Consider the following 20,876-nt stretch of genomic DNA (forward strand, 5'->3'; position numbering starts at 1 on the left):
ATAGTTATGGATCCCATTTACAGCCACTTACACATGTTTATGAAAATAACCGAGGCTGTTTATGAAATATTTCAGTTTATGGTTTTTCAGAGTTTATGAATGTATATGTATATCGAGAACATTCATCATATACTCGCGCTACCTGCGATTCAAGAGTACCAAATATGTGTTAAGCAACACGCACGTCCTATGGAAAAGTTCACTTTCGGATTACAAAGGGCACGGCACAATTGCGCGTCGAATTATCGAATTACGAATAGTTGATACTTACATGGTAATTACAATATCGAATTAACTGATTGTGGTCGCACCCGGCTCAATTTAAAGAAATGTCAAAGCGGTCACCGGCTCGACGTTGTGAAGTGAATCGCCTTGAGATTGTCGTCGGCAACAGGCTGCCGCGTAATGTGACACTGGCGTTAGTTTTTTCTCGTTATTATGTCGGCGTTTAGTAGAAGCAGACTTTATTTGGTCTAGAAACGATTGTCTTGGCCAGAACAATGAGTCGCGACGGCCGCGATTAATAAACCAATGTTGGTACTTGTTTCTGCGCGGTGCGCGGTGTGTTCGCGTCATTATTTTGACTATGAGCGATCGACTTCGTGCCTCTGATAAGGCACACGCTGCGGTCGTGATTTTGTTCATTGTGCACTTATTGTTATATAAACTGTCGCATGAAAGTTAAACTTCCGTATTTAGTAAACGGGTTAGGTTAATAAAACATCCAGGGATTGTTCTCACGCGAATTCTTTGTCACATACAGGTACCTAATGACTATGCCTTACTTTAAATGATAATTTGATTGAATAGCTATATTTGTTTCTTTTCTCTCGTAGTAAATGTTACATATTATAATAAGTAAAAAGCGTTCAGTCCGTGTACTTATTTGCTTATTGGCTACCTGAGCGAATGATTTCAGGCTACAGGACCGCTAATTAAATTCCTGAATACTTGCCTACTCTGAGCCGAATAGATAGAGATAAAGCGACGAGCACACTCATGCCACTCGATGAGACATAAATACTAAGTTATTGGGCATTGTTTTAATACGACTGGCACCGGCGGGCTCGTAACTATTAATGTGCGATGCGTTGACCTGCAATGCTTACAATTTTGCTGCTGTCCTAGCCAAGCCAACATCGGAAATTGTTCACAATGGTGGAGAACTCATTGTTTGTTCTGTTTATAGTGTTTATTTACACTCTGCTACGCATATCTGGTTTTTGAACATAATGGTGATTTATCTGTAATACGTACACTGGTAAGATACTTCATTTATTTCGGGCAACATAACACTTTAGAATAATATCTATTTATTTCATATAAAACCAAACGTGTTAATATAAGTATCACAATAAGTAAAGAAGTAATAACAATTCATTTAAATAAATGGTTTCAAATGCATGTAACCAGGAGTTTTGTCGTCTTGTCATGTTCTGTCGGTGTGTTTGAGGATGTCCTGAATTCGTATTATTGTCGGTGGCAATGGAAGCCTATTCTTCACAGAGTCCCAGCTGTGTCCTCGCAGCCAAGGGCTTTAATATGCCCCCTTGAGCCTCTCATCTTAATAGACACTGCTCTTATGACTGAGATCTGTGCTTTTACTTTTAGCCAATAAATTAGGTATAAAAGCCTTTCCCCATTTCTCGTTTAATTTTGATGCTGTTTTTTTAAGAAGTTGACTAAAGGAGTAAGTGACGCTCTTAAGTCTTTAGCAGCACGGTCATATTTAGAATGTTTTTCTTGAATATGTCTTTATGCGGTTTTTTGCCAGGTGAGGTTATTGTATATAGGAGGAAGCGTCGGCATTTACTATGAGAACTTCAAAAAACGCTTTCCTAGCAGTTTCCCAAACACTTTTTAATAGTAAGTCACCAATAAGGTGCTGGTTGACTCGTATTTGCGTCACGCATTATTTAACTGTTGTAGGTACCAGGTCCCCAGGCTAATTCTGGCAATGGAAGCCTATTCTTCTAGTTTTAGTCCTATGGATATTTTGTATTCCCAAGCTATTTAGATTAATAACATTGTCTTGTCAGATTATTAAAACGGATATAATGTTACATTTGGTCATTTAATAATAAAATTGCTCCCTTGCGACAAATTGTTTTTAATTTGAACATTTTCTTCCCATTGCTTTAACGTTATTTGAACAAACAAGTTAGCATTATTACTGCTGCTGCAGATTTATATTTATAATCAATTTATAAAAAATACACTATCTCTAAAAATCTATTGAATACGAGTAAAGATTAAATAAATAAATTAATATCATGGGACACTTAACACCAATTGACCTTGTCCCAAACTAAGCAAAGCTTGTACTATGGATACTAGACAACGGATAAACATACTTATTTAGATAATTACATACTTAAATACACATTAAACATCCAGTTGCAGGTAGTAGGACCTAGTGCAAGGTCCGCCCGGATTGCTACCACCATCTTGCTCGCTAATCCTGCCGTGAAGCAGATGTGTTTGCACTGTTGCGTTTCGGCGTGGAGAGTAAGACAGCCGGTGAAATTACTGGCACTTGAGGTATCCCATCTTAGGCCTCTAGGTTGGCAACGCATCTGCAATCCCCCTGGTGTTGCAGGTGTCCATGGGCGGTGGTGATCTCTTACCATCAGGAGGCCCACTTACTCGTTTGGCATCAAAAAAAAAACCAAGACCCAGTACTTTCATACAAATATGTGCCCCGACCCCGGGAACCGAACCCGGGACCTCAAGCTTCGTAGTCAAGTTCTCTAACCACTTGGCCATCCGGTCGTCAAAAATATTTACTTTATTTACTCCAAAACTTTCGCATTGAGAATCAAAGACAACATTGATTGAATTTCAAAAACGCTCAACGTTTGTTAACAATGAGTTTGTGGTGGAATGTATCGGCGTTGTCTAAACAGATGGGCCAAATTCCGCGCGAGCGCATCGATTTTTATTTGGCGCGCGGAATTTCGCGGCCGTTAAGATTCAAAGTCGCTTGCAGCTGTTAAATTAAATTTGAAATCTCTTGGTTATCTGGATGAGCTTATATAACCTCACAGTGTTTGGTGGCAATAAATTATCGTGTCGGAACACAAAAGATGGCATTGTGAGAGACGGCGACGTCCGATAGCATCTCGCGGTCCGCCACTCCTGCGCTGTGCTGATCCTTCAAATTATGCGCGTGACATCGCATTAGACAATACGCAGTTGTAACTGTTGCAAGTTTACTATCTATTGTTTGAAGCCACAGATTATTGGAATCCTGGACATGGTGTTGCTAAATTAAATAGAATTATAGTTAGTTATAGTACCTACTTACTGTAGCGTTGAGTAAATATTTTCGTCAAGCAACCCGAAAAGTGAGAGAAGCATCAAGTTACCTAGTCGTCTTCCAATGTATCAAGTGGATGTAGCTAGTTGGTATACGTTACAAAAATCATGAAAATATTTTTCTACCAGTTTGAAGTCGGTGCCTCCTCACGAGCCAGCAGGAGTGGACCTCTAAACGCGTATACTGGGCTTTAATCACTCCTGCTGGCTCGTGCTAAGGCAACGACTTCAGACTGGTAGAAAAATATTTTCATGGTTTTATTAGTCGGTTAAATTTTTTGTTATAATTTTTTCACGCTTTTTTGTGTAAATGATCTTATATACAATAGTTTCAACTGCTCGTCACCTTTTACCGTTCATTATTGATCCTCCTGGTGCTTCGTCACCCGTTCCATTTCACGATTGCATTACGTTGAGCTTAAATTGCTTAGCAACTAATTTAAAGTAATTGAAATTCAACCCGTGAGGTACTTTATTGAGTAGTCGCTCCGTTGATGATTTTCAAGAGCAAATGTACAAGTTACTACACTAAATACGAAGTTTGTCCCTACAATATTTGAAGAGTTCCCTCGATTTCCTTAGGATCCAATCATCAGATCCTGATTTGGTGCTTATGGGACCTAATTGAAAGCATTTTTGAAATCGTTTCATAAATGACGAAGTTCTGAGGTAACCAACATAAAAAAATACAGCTGATTTGATAACCTCCTCCTTTTTTTGAAGTCGTTTAAAAAAATAATGCAATCCGGTGGTACCTAATCAAGGTATGATTGGTTTTTTGGAGTCTGTTTGTATTTTTTATTTTAACTCCAAATTTGTTACGTTTACGGTCATCCCGTGAAAACCATCCAGCGGTGGTGTAGGGGTTATAGCACGCAGCACGGAATGCTGAGAACCTGAGTTCAATTCCCAGCGCTGGTCTCTTTTTCTGGTTTTTCTGTGCATCCGTGTTTGGTGTTGGTGGAAGGTGTTAGGTTGCATGTAGTGTACGATCAAGGAAACTGAATCACGTAGGTACAACCAGGGTGGAACCTTCGTGCTACTAATGTCATGTTGACATCCCATACATCTGCCAAAGAAATCATAGCAAAATTGTTTATGAAAAGGTACCCTGGTACGTGATTCAGTTTCCTCGACTGTACATAGAGGTAAAATGATGAGTGATGTGAATAAAGGTATACCCCTCTAATTAACAATTAAAACACTGTTTAAACGAACGACACATTGATTTGGTATCGTTTACATTAGGGTACGTATCGGACATAAATTCGTTGCCCTCCAATTGTTCTCACCAGCATTGTTTTGATAAGCGATCTCGCACCGTCCGCGGCGCGGGCGCAGGCGACACGCTCTCGTGTTCGAGGCTCGTCGTTTTACGTCCAATTAATTTAAATAATAGCGCCCACCCGACCTACCTGCGAAACCACGACCCTTCTATTTTATCGTCACGGGGGCTATTTTTATATCATTCGAAATCGTGTTCCAGAGTCATGCGCTTGATAACATGTCAAAGTGTTTGTGTGAGTTTATTGTCTTTGTGCGCCTATTCATGGGATTTTCTCGTAGTCTATAGTTTAGAGAGTTCAACAAATAAAAAGTAAAGACGGAGTTTTGTGGACGTCAAAGCGAGGCTGGTAAAAACTATGCTTTGCCGTGTACATACACGTAGTTTCATACCCATAAGTACAACCAAACTTGGTCCAGCAAGCACCTCCTGGCATAAAAGAAAATAGAGAAACATATCTAAGACAAAGAATAAAACCTACAATTATTAGGGTGGATTGAATTCCCCTAGATGCAGATGCCAGATGCAATGCATCTCTTGAAAATAATCGTATCGGCACCATTGCGAAATAACTCAATACTCAATATTTTATGCTTTTCCACAATGTAATGTAACTAGTTGGGCTACCCTGTGGTTCCTAAACTTTTTGTAATTTACCCTTGACAATTGTGGGTAATTGTGGTTCACCTCCAAGACACAAGTGCATTGTGCAATACACACAGCGCGCGTAAGCGTATTTTTCGATCTCACTTTGCCGTTCGCAGTGCTGTCTTTACTTTTTATTGGTTTGAGGTAGTGGCACATTTTTCTGATAAGTTAAAACGCATGAAGCTACAAATGATAATTTATTTATCATCACCGGCCTATATATTTTTCCACTGCTAGGTATAGGCCTCCTTTCGGAACGGAGGAGTTGGGTTGTAGTTCCTCATAGCGTGAAAACTTCAGTCGAAAGATGGAATTACATCTCAAGTCTGTGCAGGTTCTCTTTTGGTGTTTCCCTTTACGGTTAAGCTCCTCGCTCCTAAATTTTATATTTTGCACACAAATTCCGAAAAACTGAGGTGCGAGCTCGGTTTTGTGACCACAATAATTTGCTTTAGATGCCATAAGTCGAACTACTAGGTTACCTTCTATGGCTTATAATACCTGACTACGGATAATTTATTCATTGCATATCATTGTTTGACAGTAAGTCATCCAATTCATGAGTGACTTCACTTGTTGGTGTGAATTTTCGTAAGTCCTGCATTTGTTTACCTACATTTGTACGGTTAGACACACAAAAGGGTTAAGTAAATAAGTAAAGTTGCAGGGCATGGCATGGCCAACCAGGTAATACGCGAAAACTTACGCAAGAATCGGTCATTTATACAAACATATTTATTTGCCTTTTTATTTAGCGACGTACCAGGTACAAGTATGTATGTCACTAACAATGTAATAAACGTAATGCTAAAGTACGTATGTAATACTCGTATTTAGTACCTATTGTGTTTTTTTGCATTGCATTTAGACATCCTACGAAGGTACATAACTTGCAAACAATTAAACCGACAACTTACATCACATTTAGTATTTTCTAGTAAGTAATCAGTAATCAGTGTATGTTTAACGGTTCATATCTTGAAAACTACAATATAATACAATAACTCTTTATTGAATACCAATACATAGTAAGCAGTACAGAAAACACAGGTATATAGAGATTTTTAAGATAATCAATAGGCGGCCTTATCGCTACTGAATCAATTTCGATCAAAGTTTCACAGTCCCCTGGGTTGAAAGATACTTTAATTATGTACTCCTATAAAAAATCAATTAAATGTTTAGTTTTTAAGAATCATGAAGATACATAGGGTATGTATAGTACTTAGCAACTTGACTTGAGTGCTTATTAACGCCTACTGAGGCAAAGTTAAATAGGCAAGTAACTTTATTTAGATGCTTCGCGTGTCACGCATTATTGCGCCTGTCATGATTTCTAAGCCGAAAGTTGTTTTATTGCATGGTTTGTCTTTAAATTTTTGACTACACAAAAGAATAGAGTAGTTTTGACTATAGAATAGCTAGATTTTAGTTCATTAATATGGATCTCCGCAAAGTAACGACTGATTCATTAACATATACACAATATAACTTTTATTTAGTTATTTATAATTTATTCTCGTAGGTACAGAGATAGATTTCGAGCAATTAAATCACTACCTAGTGATCGTCACTGCGAGCAGGACAGTCGTTATACTAGTGCAGTATGGTTTCTAGCCATTTTTTGGAATTTTCCCCTAATTGTAGGTAGATTTCATTTAGCCCTTAAAACAAGTGCAGTGCGATTCTTAAGTCGCGTTAGTACCAACAATATCTGATGACATCTTGTTCGTCACCACACTTACCACTCACGAAACACAGTTTTCCCTATTGGGGTTAAATATAATTAACCCAGGTTCGGGACCAATGTACCAGAGGAGCACATGCTTTGATAACCAAGCCAGAACACAAACATGCTAGCACTGCTGCATAACGGAAAAGTTAGCAAGAGCAAGACCCACAAGGTCCGACCACCGCAAAAAAATATCGTCAATTTACAACTTCATTTCGAGCTTGTCTCAGGCGAAAGCCACATAGCGTTTGTTTCATATGCAAATATTAGAGATACTTTGACATTTAGGGGCTGTTTCACCATCCATTGATTAGTCTTAACTGACGGTAAAATGTGATGCCGTCTCCGTCGAACAAAACAAATAGAGCCGGCATCACATTTAACCGTCAGTTAAGACTAATCAATGGATGGTGAAACGTACAGCCCCTTAAACTCAAATTAAATCGATTCGCAATAAAATTTATCATAAAGTTGATGGATGAATGAACTTGCACGTGAATAAATGAATTAGCGTCGCTCAAAAGTGAAATTGATACAAGGAGCGCTGAGGTCGCTCATTGTGTTCGCCCGGGACATTTGTCTACTATTATCATTTCGGGACCGGTTTTTTCATGTACCTGCCTACATGGCGCCTAACTATTCATATTCAAATCCAACTTTCGTGTTGGGTAATTTCTAACATTAATTCACAATTGTGTAATCCGATTTGAATGATGATTTCAAATCGGTCTCATTGCTAAGTGAAATGAATTGGTGTTTGTGGTGTTCATTGAGAGCTATTCAAGTGCGATTAAGTGGCGAGGTGTGTTTGTTCTAGCTGATGTGGTCTAGTGGGCGATGGGGCGCCGCGAGCGCGCTGCGCGAGGCCCGAGGTATGCGATGGACCAATGGAGGGTCGGCCAGGCTGCGCCGGAGTCCCGCTGCGCCGGCGCGGGTCAACCAGCTTATTCATTAGCGCGGTGTTCCTCCCACCGAAGCCGCTCGTTTTGTTTTATTTATGGCCGCCGACTCGAGGTGAGACCCCAATTTCGCATACGCCTGTGGCTTGATAATTATACCCTAGCTCCGGGTGAAAAAGGACGCCATTTTATATTCAATTTAACCTTCTCGCAGCCGTCCTTGGGCTTAAAATGGTACGTATGCAAAATTAGGGCCATTACAAGTTACAAAGATGTATCTTACGTGCTGCACGTAGAAAATTGTTGCTGTGGTTGTTTTGTGTTGTGCGTACAAGCACTTAGGCGAGTACACCCTTTTATAGGCCGATAATATTCCTATACATATAATGTATCGGGTAATCGCCCGTCGCGAATCATGCATATTAATATGTTCTATTTATCTCAGATGTTATCTTACTGCCCACGTAGGTTATGACCATGTACTTATACACGTACCTAGTCTGAAGAGGGTTGGCATTATGCTAAACATTAACTAGATACTTTAAAATGCTCATTTTCCTCTAACGATTTAAAAGCAACGATGTTGTTCTTGAATTAAAATTTATTGAGCCAAATTAATGCTCCAATTCCTTAAATAAATCTGAAACAGTTTTATTTATGGATTCCAAATAAAATATACGGGAGTGATATCCTTCCTAAAACAAAACAAGAATGTGGTATCAAGAGGCCCAGTGGCAAAAAGCTCTCTCGTGTCCGCGATGTCGAGATAACCTTAAACTGAGCATTTGTTATCCTTATCTTGGCCGGAGCGTGGCTAATGTGGCTGCACGCAGATACACCCGATCGATTTATGTCGTCCTGCCAGTTGGCACCCACGACAAATTGATAATTAATTTTCGACCGATGCCTTTGATCGTCGCGAGCTGTTTGCAAGGTCGACATTCGGCTGTGACTACCGTTAAACGAGACTATAAAGGGAGATTCCTAATAAATCTATCATTTAATTAAATCCTTGAAGGATTAAATTTAATTTGCGCGGGGTCCAACGGTCCGCGGTCGGCAGCCCGAGTTGAATGCGTGAGCGACGCTGGTTGCCGGGGCTGCGCATTGTTCCCCGATAAGCGACATAAATAATCGTCTCCAACTGATGGCCGCTCGCGGCTGGCTGTTGGAGAATTATTGACTATTTCCTCGAGACACGGCCGCGGCCTACTCATCCGTCTTTTACAATGAGCTTTTGTATTAAATGGCTAAGTAAAATGTTTTTCTTTCTTCTTAGTATTTGTAGGCTCACGGGTATGCATATTTCCCTTGCGTAACATTACGAGGTAGGTCTTATTCATATTTGTATCTGCTCCAGGATCATCTGGTCAAAATGAAAAGCCTTAGAAATCTTTTTGAGCCTATGTGTATTGTATGCATATAGGTATAATACATTATTGTTTTTCGTAATGTCGATTAAATGAAAGCAATAAAGATAAATATGAATGTGGAAAGTGATGTGTAATCAAATAGTTATGTGCACGGCGAGCGAGCGGTTCCCACGCCCGCGCCCGCGCCCGCGCCCGCGCCGCAGACAAAGCCTCCACCTAATGGACACCATTGATAAAAACAGTTACTACCACGGAGCGAGGCTTACGGATCAAAACCTATTTTATAGCATTTTTGTGAGAAAAATTTAGTACCTAATATTTTGCTACCCTATGTATTATAAACCGAACAGATTTATCAAATCATTCGTCAGTACCTCTATTATCTATATCATATAAGTATTTTACATATAATATAATTGTCTGTTATATTAAATTTATAAGTAGGTAGGTACAGACTTCAAAACAACTCATACAAAAAGGAAAGAAAGTATTTTTCACTGAATTATTAAGCCTGTTTTCGTAAGTAGGTATTTAAATAGAGCCCGTGATTGGTAGATAATAAAACTCTCTCTCTCTCGCATCTGCAATACCCCTGGTGTTGCAGATGTTTATGGGCGGTGGTGATATCTTACCATCAGGAGACCCACTTGCTCGTTTGCCATTCAGTCGAATAAAAAAAAAAAAAAAAAAAAAAAAAACTAACAAGATGAAAAGAAATTTTTCGTAATTAATGAGAGTGTAGTGTAAGTGACACATTTAGTTATACAAATAACATCAGTGTTTTTTACAAAATCCACTGATTATTCATAAAAACTTATTGAGGCCGCGAAGTAACGAAGTGGAAGCGACCGCAGAACAAGTATCCTGTATCGAATTGTCTCCGTGATAAAATATCGACCTACTCGAAGTGCGTTACATGGCGTTACTAACGTAAACGAACATTTTGGACACATTACCAAATTATCTTTACACATCGATGCGAATTGAAAGGAATTATCACAAGGAATTAAGATCACAAATTCACTAAATCACCTCTAAATATTGGGCACGGTCTGCCTTTGCAAAAAAAACTTCACCTCTGTCATCGGTTGATTTTGTCAAGTTGCTGAAGATATCGATTTTGATTTGAGCACCGAAAACGATCTGGAAACTTGGAACCTTTTATGTAACCCGAACCCGGCCGCGGTCGCCGCAGCGCCGTCGGCGCGCACGCTGCTCTCCTAATGCCCGACCAAATCTCACTTAAGAGAAATTCCACACATCTGAATTTAACGTTATCTTAGCCTTTAAAGTAAGTGATAAAATTTAGAAAAAAATGTAAATATGTAAACAAAAGCAAAACAATCCCAACTTATCGGCGCTCCCTGCCGCACGGTAGTCGTTTGACACTGATCATTTGAAAATAAAAGACATGTGTCATAAAAATATGCGTGTCAAGCGACACGTCACCCCACAATGCGCTTGCGCCTCGTAAACGGTGTTTAATCCTTTAAAACAATGCTAATGGACGTCGCAAAGCGCGCCGCCGTAAGTCCTGTCAGCGCGCCGGTGACTTAACGCTGCGCTCGCCACCAATAAAGTTGACACTAAATTAGAGCTTTTATTCTTTTTCTAACTGAAAGCATGGCATTGTGGACAAATATTTTATTAAACGTGTTCACTGGACGCATTTTGGTGTGAGCGATGAACACGGGTTCACGTCAAAACATCTTTATCAGGTTATTTGTCTTATAAAATATTATCAAGAGGCTCTCCGGGACCGTCAGCAAAAGAGGACCTTTAGTGTGATCGGTGTGCGACTGTTTATTTTACACCCACGTGATGTGATGTGATCACTTCGCTTTGAGCCGGGGATAAACAATAATAGCGGCGATTACGTGTCTTATTTTTTATCCGAAGATGAGTTTTCGATGAGAGCGGATTGTTAGGTAGGTGTGAAACGGAGTGGCAGACCGTACGGCCGAGATAACGCCGCTGAGTGCACGCGCGGCCTCGCGGACAACGCGATGCGACAGCCGGAATCGGTAACTCCTGACTGATATTAAGATAAATTAATAACTCTTCCTTCATATAGCTCGTTCTCTTTTTCAATTAGCTTTATAAGTTGTCTGTTCCATTGTTTCTCTCTACAGCTATCTATGACTCTATTTAAACCAGCAAGTTTTCCTTTACCGAATAGGTACTTACAAAGTTTGCACACACGTAGACAGCTATTACTGCGAGCAGTGTGGTAAGGTGGTGGCGGTAAGAGCCGACCGGTCGCGTCGGAAGGGGCGGGCCGCGCCGCAATCACGGCGGCACTTGTCGCGTTTTCATCACCTGCGTACGCGCAGAAGTAACGTAATTACGGATGCAAATCGATCGACTCCAGTTATCAGCCCGATGAGGGTTGACGCAGTAAATTAGCACGATACACCAGTTAATGTTTATAGCCAGTTATGCTGAGGTACTTAACGAAAATGGGGAATTCCTATTAGGCGCGCAGGATGCTAAGCTGTTTTTTAATATTAACTAGGCGTGCTGCACTTAAGTGCCAGCATGTGGTAGAAAGTACATAAAAAGTTTACAAAGTGTTACAGTTTACAGTGAGATATTAACGTAAAATTTTATACTTATACATATTATGCCAAGGTTTTCCTGTCTTAATAAACGTGGGGGGGGTTTTGCAGTCCAGTCACTTTGCCCTTTTGATGCAGATTAATTACTAGCTACTTCGTTTATTTGTTTAAAAAATACATTGCATTACTGTTTTCATGAGCTTGTAAGTATTTTCAAGCTAGAACAAGCAGGGCATACCTATCAGCATTAGATACCTTTAAGTTTTCGTGTTAAGGGTTTTTCCGTACACTCGGAAGGACGCGCAAAGCGAAACTCTCAGCAGTCTTAAGTAGTTCGACAAGAAGCCAAAACGAAAAGCGCGGTGAGAAACAAAAGATAAATACGAACTTGATCTACCTATGTCGGAAGCGAAGATTCCATCGCTCATTCGGATGACTTGCAAGTGGCGAGCATGCTCTCATTGACTCCGCCATTGACCCCGCCAGGCTGCGCAGGCGATCACAATAATATAAATAATGGGCTTACATCCTCTGGGCATCATACACAATATTGAAAGAATATAAATAACAGATCGGTCCCCAGGGCGCATGTCGCGCACTATTGAGACCAACTCGTGAATGGAGTCTCTGGTTTAGCACCTGGTCTTACCGAGTACCAATATTGTGTATGATTGCTTGCATTCAAAAATGGGTAACATGGATAACGCTTAGGTAATTTTCAAACAAATACCCCAAAAGTCGCGTCGCCCTCATACAAAATGTTAACTAGCTCCGTGTTTGCGCCGCAGCACTTCCGAAGCGTGTTGACCCAACATGTAGGTACCTCTTCGGCTCCTTTTCTCGGATATGTACATAAATAAACTCCATTATAGAAAGACACATGCTACAGTTGAATGAATGAAGTGTAACGTTTCATTAACAGAGTTCTGCGGCCCAAGCAAACACATCGGTGTCTTGTTTCAAAAGGTTTTTTAATCCGAGTGAAAGGCGTCCGCATCTCCTTAAAAGCCTTGTTGGTTATTTTTGTTAGCACGCCTTAAAATGCAGTTTGGTGTTCATTAAATAAAAATGTATGGAAAGTATGGTTAGATACAGCAATACTTGGAAATAAAACTATCGTTTAATTTACGTTTTCCCAAAATGTTAAATTTCAACACATTTGAAAGAAAGAAAGAAATATTTTATTCGGACCGCTCACATTACATAAAAAGCATAATTGAAATACATACATACATTTGGCGTTTGTTCAGTACGCATTTTGTATTTTAATGCTGCCACTTGCTTGTTTGTTGATAAAGTCTGCTTTAAACGAAATCTTAATATATGTCAGTTAAAAAAAAAACAGAAAGTAATCTAATGAAAGTTTTAAATTCTTATAGAACTAAGTAGTGAGCAAATGAATACAGCCCAACGCGACAACAGCGGCGTTGACAACAAAGATGATATTTTTCGTAGACAAATAACGAAGGGTTCGGCACACACAGCCGACGCGCCTCCAGCACGCACGATGCATATTCATGGTGTTCGGCAACTAGTGCGACACTAGGGCCTGTATGTATTCAATATTTGATTAGTATTTAGTCGTCGAATGTATAATTGAGTGGCTGTTGGAGTTGTACTAATTAGTTTTGTGCGTTTTGTGCTAATGCGTTTTCTGTTGGAACGCACTTATTAATGCTTTTAGAGCCACAATTTGAAACTAATGCGGAATCAGTGTCAATTAAAACGACTTAGTACATTTTTGTCTTTTCATTTTTAAATCTTGGTGTAGCAGATAACTTTGAGCAAATTTAAAAAGATATAATTTTTAAAATCTCTAAAATTTAAAATGTCAGATGCATAGCCGTGTGATCTAAGTAAGTAGGTATGTACTGTCTAATGAAAACAACTAAATATCTTAAATATGTTTAGAATCTTCATAAAAAGCGTCATAAATGGTGATGTGATGGCGATCTGAAAGAGTGAGTCATATTTTTGTGGTTTCTGTTCTTACTATTTAGTGGGTGAGACCCGACTCGTTTTGATTTGCGAATTAATGCACGAAATTGATACTGAGCCACTAATAATATCCGCCCCAAAAAGGTTATTGTAACTACCTACCTCTTTTTTTGGCCAAGTCACGATATAATGAAGGTTCGGTACCAATACAGGGTGATTAGGATTTAGGATAAAAGTTATCAAGGGAAGATAACCGAGGTCATATAAAACATTTTCAGCCCTTTCAAAAAAGAAGTCAAAGGAATGTGTAAACATAGGTATCTCAAATGAAAGGGTAACAACTGGTCTATCATAAAAAGGTTTGTAAAACTGTACCTACTTGTAGTATTTTAATTTTTTAGGGTTCCGGAGCCAAAATGGCAAAAACGGAACCCTTATAGTTTCGCCATGTCTGTCTGTCTGTCTGTCCGTCCGCGGCTTTGCTCAGGGACTATCAAGGCTAGAAAGCTGTAATTTTGTACGAATATATATGTAAACTATGCCGATAAAATGGTACATTAAAATTAAAAAAAATTTTTTTTAGAATACTTCATGGGAATGTCTATGGAGACGTAAAGTGGGGGTGACTTTTTTTCCCATCCAACCTTGTAGTGTGGGATATCATTCGATAGATCTTTACAAGCCATTAAGGGGTTGCAAAAACGATTTTACGATTCAATGATTTGTTTGCAAAATATTCAACATTAAATTGCAAATTATCATTAAAATTGAGCGCCCCACCCCTCTAAAATCTAAACCGGTGGGTGGAAAAATTTCAAAAAATTCAGGATGGTAGTAAGTATATCAAACTTACAAGAAAAACTATAACGGTTAAGTTTTCTTGAGAATTATTAGTAGTTTAAGAGTAAATATCAGCCTAAGGTATAAAATATACCTAAACTTGGAAGATTCCGTATAAAATACGAAAGCCTTAGAAAAATATTACTTAATTTTTTCGTAATGGCTACGGAACCCTATTTCGGGCGTATCCGATACTTCAGATTTTTTATATGTCAGAAAAGAAAGTTTAACGCATACCAATTTAACAGATTTCAGAGTTATTTATTTCTAATTGGCTAGCTGCTTAACTTTGACCCTAGCTTCCAACCTTACCTTACTTTACCTTATCTATTCTGTATTATTATTTATTCTGTGTCAAAATCTGAAACAAAGATCCGAATGAATTAAAAACAGAACAGCTACTGGTGGGTGCAAGGCAGTAAGTTTTAGTTCTTTGATATAGACTTCCGCAAAGTAAGACCTCATTTAAATAATTATTTTAAAAGCTCTGAATAAAAACTTATCACGGTCATATCTTTAGTATTGCTGTCAATTAAAAATAACCTGATTCCGGGCTTAAGTTTAATCGTCGATTTAAAATAATTAATGAAAAAATCACAAAACAAACCCCGTACTCTGTTGGTACTCGTGTTTTATTGCATGCATTTCTCTCAGTCTGCGCGAGAAATGCCTCTGGCTATATATTCATTACATAAAGCTAACATGGCGGAGAGGGTTCGCGTGAACAAAATGAACGGTCGGCTGTACAAAAAACCGCCCTTAACTATTTGTAGTGGTTTCTACAAAAGACAAAAAATTAAACATCAAAAACCAGTCAGCATTGGTCGGTGCTTTTCGACTCCTGGCCTTGTACAAAAACGATGTGTTAAGGAATGTAAAGAGCTATTTAATTATCCTAATATATTGTTATAGTCGCAGAGGGAGGCGGTAATAAATTATCGAAGACATAGCGTTTGGACTAGGTGGCGAATGGCGGACATTTCAACGTTCAATTAGGGCATTTGATAATAAGTAGTTCTGTTTCTCAATGCTGGCTGAGTCTTGGAGTATAGTGTGGCGTTTGCGCCATAGTGCGGCCGGTGCGTTGGTGGTAACAGAACCCGCAAGAGAGAGAAGCGAGGGCGCCGCCGCGTGTTCTCACGTTACTCCCGCTCTCGCTGCTACACTCGGTGCGATGATCCTTCGCGTTTTTATTCCCTTTTTACCTCAATTCCACTGAGCGGCCTTCATTATGCGGCCGCAAGTGCTCCGTTCGCTGTCCAGGTAGCTTGGCGTTGCACATCAAAACTTGACCTTAGGTATTCGATGCGCTTTTTTAATTTTTGTTCATCACATATGAGCTTTTGATGTGTTGTAATTTGATAATTTGCGAAAACGGATTATTGTGATTCGTGCTTGAGATGGGAACTGGTTTCGAGTTCGACGTGGACTGGTCGTAGACTGCAGCTACATACCGGAGTGATGATAATCGTGGTGCAGGATGCGGGCGCGAGCGGCGGCGGCGCCCCGCTGTGCCCGGCCATTGTGATCGACAGCTTGTTTACCAAAAATATGCATAATGAATTTATAATGCACCGACGGGCGTGTCGCAGCGGCTCTCTGCGCCGGATCGAGACTCACTTATCGATATACCTACTGAAAATTGAAAAAAAATGTCCTAATTCCGCCCACACGGACACACCTAAAGCCGTGATTACGACCAAAGGTAAAACTTAATGGACGGAGAGCCCAACCATTCGCTTAATTTATATTTTAAATTTATTACTTTGAATGTCCACTGAAGGAAGTCAAGATACTAAAACATATTATTGCACGGGTTCATCGTCCAACACACAATATAAATTAAACGGAACACGATAATAATTATGTTAACGTTACCAGACAGTGGAATGTGGATGCGATATAGGTGCGAGGTGGTTAATTGCGCCACCGATGTTTTCCCACGGTAAAGTGCACGCTGTTTGGGCAAACGTTTAGCATTCGATTGTTTTAGAGAGGACGGGACGCGGCCTGACGCGGGCAAACACCGCGACCCGACGGGCCGATCCACCTTCGTACCCTATGGCCGTTACGGGATCTGACTGACGTGGCGTTATATTTGCCTGTCAAAACTACATATTTAGCAACAGCAATTTAAATACCATCCCAATGAAACGCATATTGTTACGGACCGTTTGATGTTAATAAAATTCTTCTAATCAATTCGGCAACACAATATCCGTATCGAGATGTATGTAACTATTAGTTCCTGCAACTCTATTAGTTCGTTTTAATGGTAAAATATTCGTAGAAGTAATTATATACGGTGCCCCGACGTTCGAAGCAGAGATCTGTTGTCTGCAGCGCGAGATCCAAGCGGGGCGCCGGTTCGCCTGATTCGTTACGTCAATCTCTAATTTTTTCACGACGAAATCCGCATGGAGTGAGTTGACACTGCGCCACAAAGCCAGCGTGCGGCGCACCATTGTCCGCTTTTCTTTATAAATATTGTGACATTTCCTTTATTTGGACCGCGAAGTTATTTCACAAACAAATTGTGTCGATCCCTTTGTGAGGCGTGTTTTAATTTGATTTATTCTTCGACGACAAAACGCGAGACATCCTGTGCCGAGCGGCGAGCCAGCCGGGAGGCGGCTGCGTTTGTTGATTTGTTAGCACGTCTATTGGTATTTTCTTTAGTGCATGCAAACAAAACGCACCGCATGTCTTTAGAGTTTAGAGCATCGGATTGTTTCTGAGAGGTTCATTGAAGGCGCCCGACATACTGATGTTTTAGGCGGTCACCGCAAATTGCTATGCAAATACTATCACGATGTTTGCTCATGCCATTAGTGAGTGCCCGTTCAGTTATTGCAATTGGCAATAATCGGATCGAAGGTAAATATTACCATCAGTAACGGGACGTAGCTTAGCGTAACATGTGAATTAGATAGTCAAACAGTTTATAATGTCATCGCGTCCGTACCGTACTTGAAAGTAGGAAGGATATATAAATACACATACTATGTATACGAGTATACTTACCCAGGTACATCAAAGTTACTCAGCATTTCTTGGCTTAATAGCTTGTCCAAATAAGCTTGGCTAAATAGTTTGACTAAAACTGTTTGGTAGCCTTATTTGTATTTGTATTTTTTAAGTTTAAGTTTGTAAGGTTACATTCTGAGAGGAGGCCTGTGCCCAGCAGTGGGACGTATATAGGTTGCGATGAGACCCCAGAGAAGAAAATATTCGCCGATCTGATGTAGAACCATAGGCTTTAAGATCGTCGAAAGTACAGTTGAGCCTTTGATTCCTGACCCACCGTAGAACGTCAGTGGCATAATGAATTCCCTTGTCAAGAAATGCGATGTCACTATGACTTTTTCTACGAAAAGGTTCCACAGCGGGTACACACCATTACTAAACCTGACTTTCACATTTTCCAGAGATGCAAGGAGAAGCTGAACACGTTAGCTATCAGCGTGATGATGCAGTGGCCGGGGGTGCGGCTGCGCGTGATCGAGGGCTGGGACGAGGAGGGGTCCCACCTGGAGCACTCGCTCCACTACGAGGGCCGCGCCGTCGACGTCACCACCAGCGACCGCGACCGCAGGAAGTACGGCATGCTGGCGCGGCTGGCTTACGAGGCGGGGTTCGACTGGGTCTATTATGAGAGCCGCTCGTACATACACTGCTCAGTAAAAACAGGTGCGTGTGTTGTATTGCTGCTTTTGGGTTCAAAGGCAAATTTAAAATATTTTTATTCAATTTAGGCTACAAGTACTTGTCATCCATGTTAGTGGAAAAGTCACATATATTTTTTCTTACATAGTTACCTAGGTACATAATTATTTCAAATACATAAAACGACGGTAGGGTTAGGTTAGGTTACTATCTATTTAATTATCGTTAATATCTACTTCATAAAAAAAGGCGTGATTCAGTTGCAAATTGCTCTAATTTTCCTCTTTTGTAAAACAAAAATTGACTCCATGTCTGCAGCAGATTTCTAGAAAACAAAGCTGAAACGTACGAAGTTATGGTATCAGAGTTAGTAAAATACATCAACTATCAACAAGTGTCTGCCTAGCACCTGGCTCTACAGACTGGTTTACCCAACACTGGGCAATGTTACTTAAAAGTTACAAAATCTAAATTGAAGCAAGCGTACAACTTTGAATTCTGAAGTGATCCAATTTAGAAAGAAAGAAAGAAATATTTATTTTGGCTTCATAAGTACCACCTAAGACTAAGACTAAAATTAGCACTAAAACTATGTTACTTGGTGACACGACAGGATACCAAAAAGGGTCTCCACACATTAGCAAGTCTTCGCATTACTCTGAATCCGATGCGCGCTTGCACAGTTTAATTTACTATAGTAGTAGTTAATAGTGGTTTATAAAATAAATTATAGAACTATTCATTTTGGTCGGCCGGAGAGAGCGCATGGCCGGCCTTGACCCGCGCCCGCGCACTCGTTGTTTATAAATTCCAAATTAATACTAAAACCCAGCGGACATTAAGTATCTCATGTTGGCACCACACTTGGCGTGCGTGCGTGTGTAGAATTTTGCTACCTGAATAGTTTCTATATTACGCACTGTTGTTAGATGATGAGCCTTTATAGTGTAGTCTACAACTGCATTATTTGGCCAAATACATAACATTTGACAATGAATAACGATGAGCCGCTAAACAATGTCATATTTCATTGAAAATTTTACTCACATTAATGAATAAAAAACGTCAGAAATGACTAGGAAAAGGATAGTCGACAAACAGTATTAAAGAGAATTAGGATGAGTTGCATTAAGTTACCTTTATCGATAATCAATGTATGTAAAACCAGCGGTCTCTATCAAATCTCGGACTAAGACAATTTCTGGTAGCAAAATATTAGATAAATTTATTTCGGGCAGCAGAAAGTTAAGTAAATTTCAGGTAGCAGAAATTTGGAAGGCTGTTTTTTTTGGTCTTGGCTGTCGTTATCGCAACTTGGTGCAACACACTTAAGTTGAAAGAAGTACTGATTTAGTTCTAATCATTTTAGAGGGCGACTTTATGTACGTATCTATGATTATAATATGCGCAAAAAGGACATTATAATCGAGATTCGAAATGCGTTCACCCGAACTAATGATCTAAGCGTAAAAAAACATACTAGTTTATAAAATAATACAAAGTTCACGAATTCGGTTCTAATTTACGAGGTGACCCATGCAAAATTAATCTCGATACCCATCCAAAACTTATACATACGTACGTAAAACCCGCTCCACACATATAGACATAAGTAGCCATTGAATCAGAGCCGTAATTATAGAAGTGGGGGATTGGCTGAGCGGCTGTGCGTGAACGGGACGGAGCCAGGTGGAACGGAGGCGTGGGAAAGAGACGGCTGTTAACAAGAGGCTCATTCCTCCGTTTGATCGAAGCCGCGGCGGGGGGGGGATGCATTCTTCTCGTGAAGTTCAACTATATATTCGGCCGGACGAGCTTCGGTACAGTTATGTAAGGTCACGGGATTTTTTGAAAACGATTTTTAGGTTTTGAGGAAGATTCGTAACTGGTTTCTTTTGAATTGCAGGTACATACTGTGTATGTTTAAGTTCATAAGTCAATATAATCAAACAAATCATAGCTTTTAAAGAATAACTGAACAAAAAGCATTAAAAAATCTTTCAAACAAGTGTAGTTTGTTCTAACACATCTGAAACGAAAATTCGTTTTACAAGTTTTTATAAAATTTCATTTACTGCAAATGCAAGAAATGTTAGTAACAAAGCTGTAAACTAACTGTACATTTCGCTATTCAAAGCGAAATTCTGTGAAATCACGTGTAGCGCGGGAAGCGCGGGCGTCATATAAAAGACTTCAACGCGCTTTTGAACTTGGACGCGCGATGTTATTGACGACAGAGTGAATAAATACGGGTTATTTTTACTGAAGTTTAATAAATAACGGGTTTAAAGCTTTATTTTATTATATTTAGAGACGCTTTCGGGAAAATATAGTTTTATTTTGTCAAAATACCTAATACCTAATTGCACGGTTTATTGTAAGTAATTACCTATACCTATAATGCTTATTATGTAATAACTTTGAAATAATACTGTTAAACGTTTACTTGCGGGTTCGTTCGCAAGAACTGTCTTTTAATTGAAATTTCGCAATTTCATTTATACATGGAAACGTGATGGAAACATCCAAAATTACACTGTATCGTCTTCATCCATACTTGGTACGTAAAGAACAACCCTGAAAAATTACATATATTTAAGCTTAATGCTTGAAATTCGG

At 39.6% G+C, this 20,876-nt stretch overlaps 1 protein-coding gene across 2 annotated transcripts in view; it reads left to right on the plus strand.

Moving 5' to 3' along the window:
* Positions 1 to 20,876, plus strand: part of hh (hedgehog signaling protein) — a 59,665-nt gene that overhangs the window by 22,720 nt on the left and 16,069 nt on the right. Inside the window, exons 1-2 of one of the 2 annotated variants that reach the window (XM_074086967.1) lie at positions 7,825 to 7,997; positions 18,020 to 18,281. In XM_074086967.1, coding sequence (XP_073943068.1) covers positions 7,863 to 7,997; positions 18,020 to 18,281 — 397 coding nt within the window. In that variant the 5' untranslated portion in view covers positions 7,825 to 7,862. Of the gene's footprint in view, positions 1 to 7,824; positions 7,998 to 18,019; positions 18,282 to 20,876 lie in introns of those variants that run through there. The other variant, XM_074086968.1, reaches the window with a different exon arrangement.

The sequence above is a fragment of the Choristoneura fumiferana genome, chromosome 4, assembly GCF_025370935.1.
Source record: "Choristoneura fumiferana chromosome 4, NRCan_CFum_1, whole genome shotgun sequence".
NCBI classification, from domain to species: domain Eukaryota; kingdom Metazoa; phylum Arthropoda; class Insecta; order Lepidoptera; family Tortricidae; genus Choristoneura; species Choristoneura fumiferana.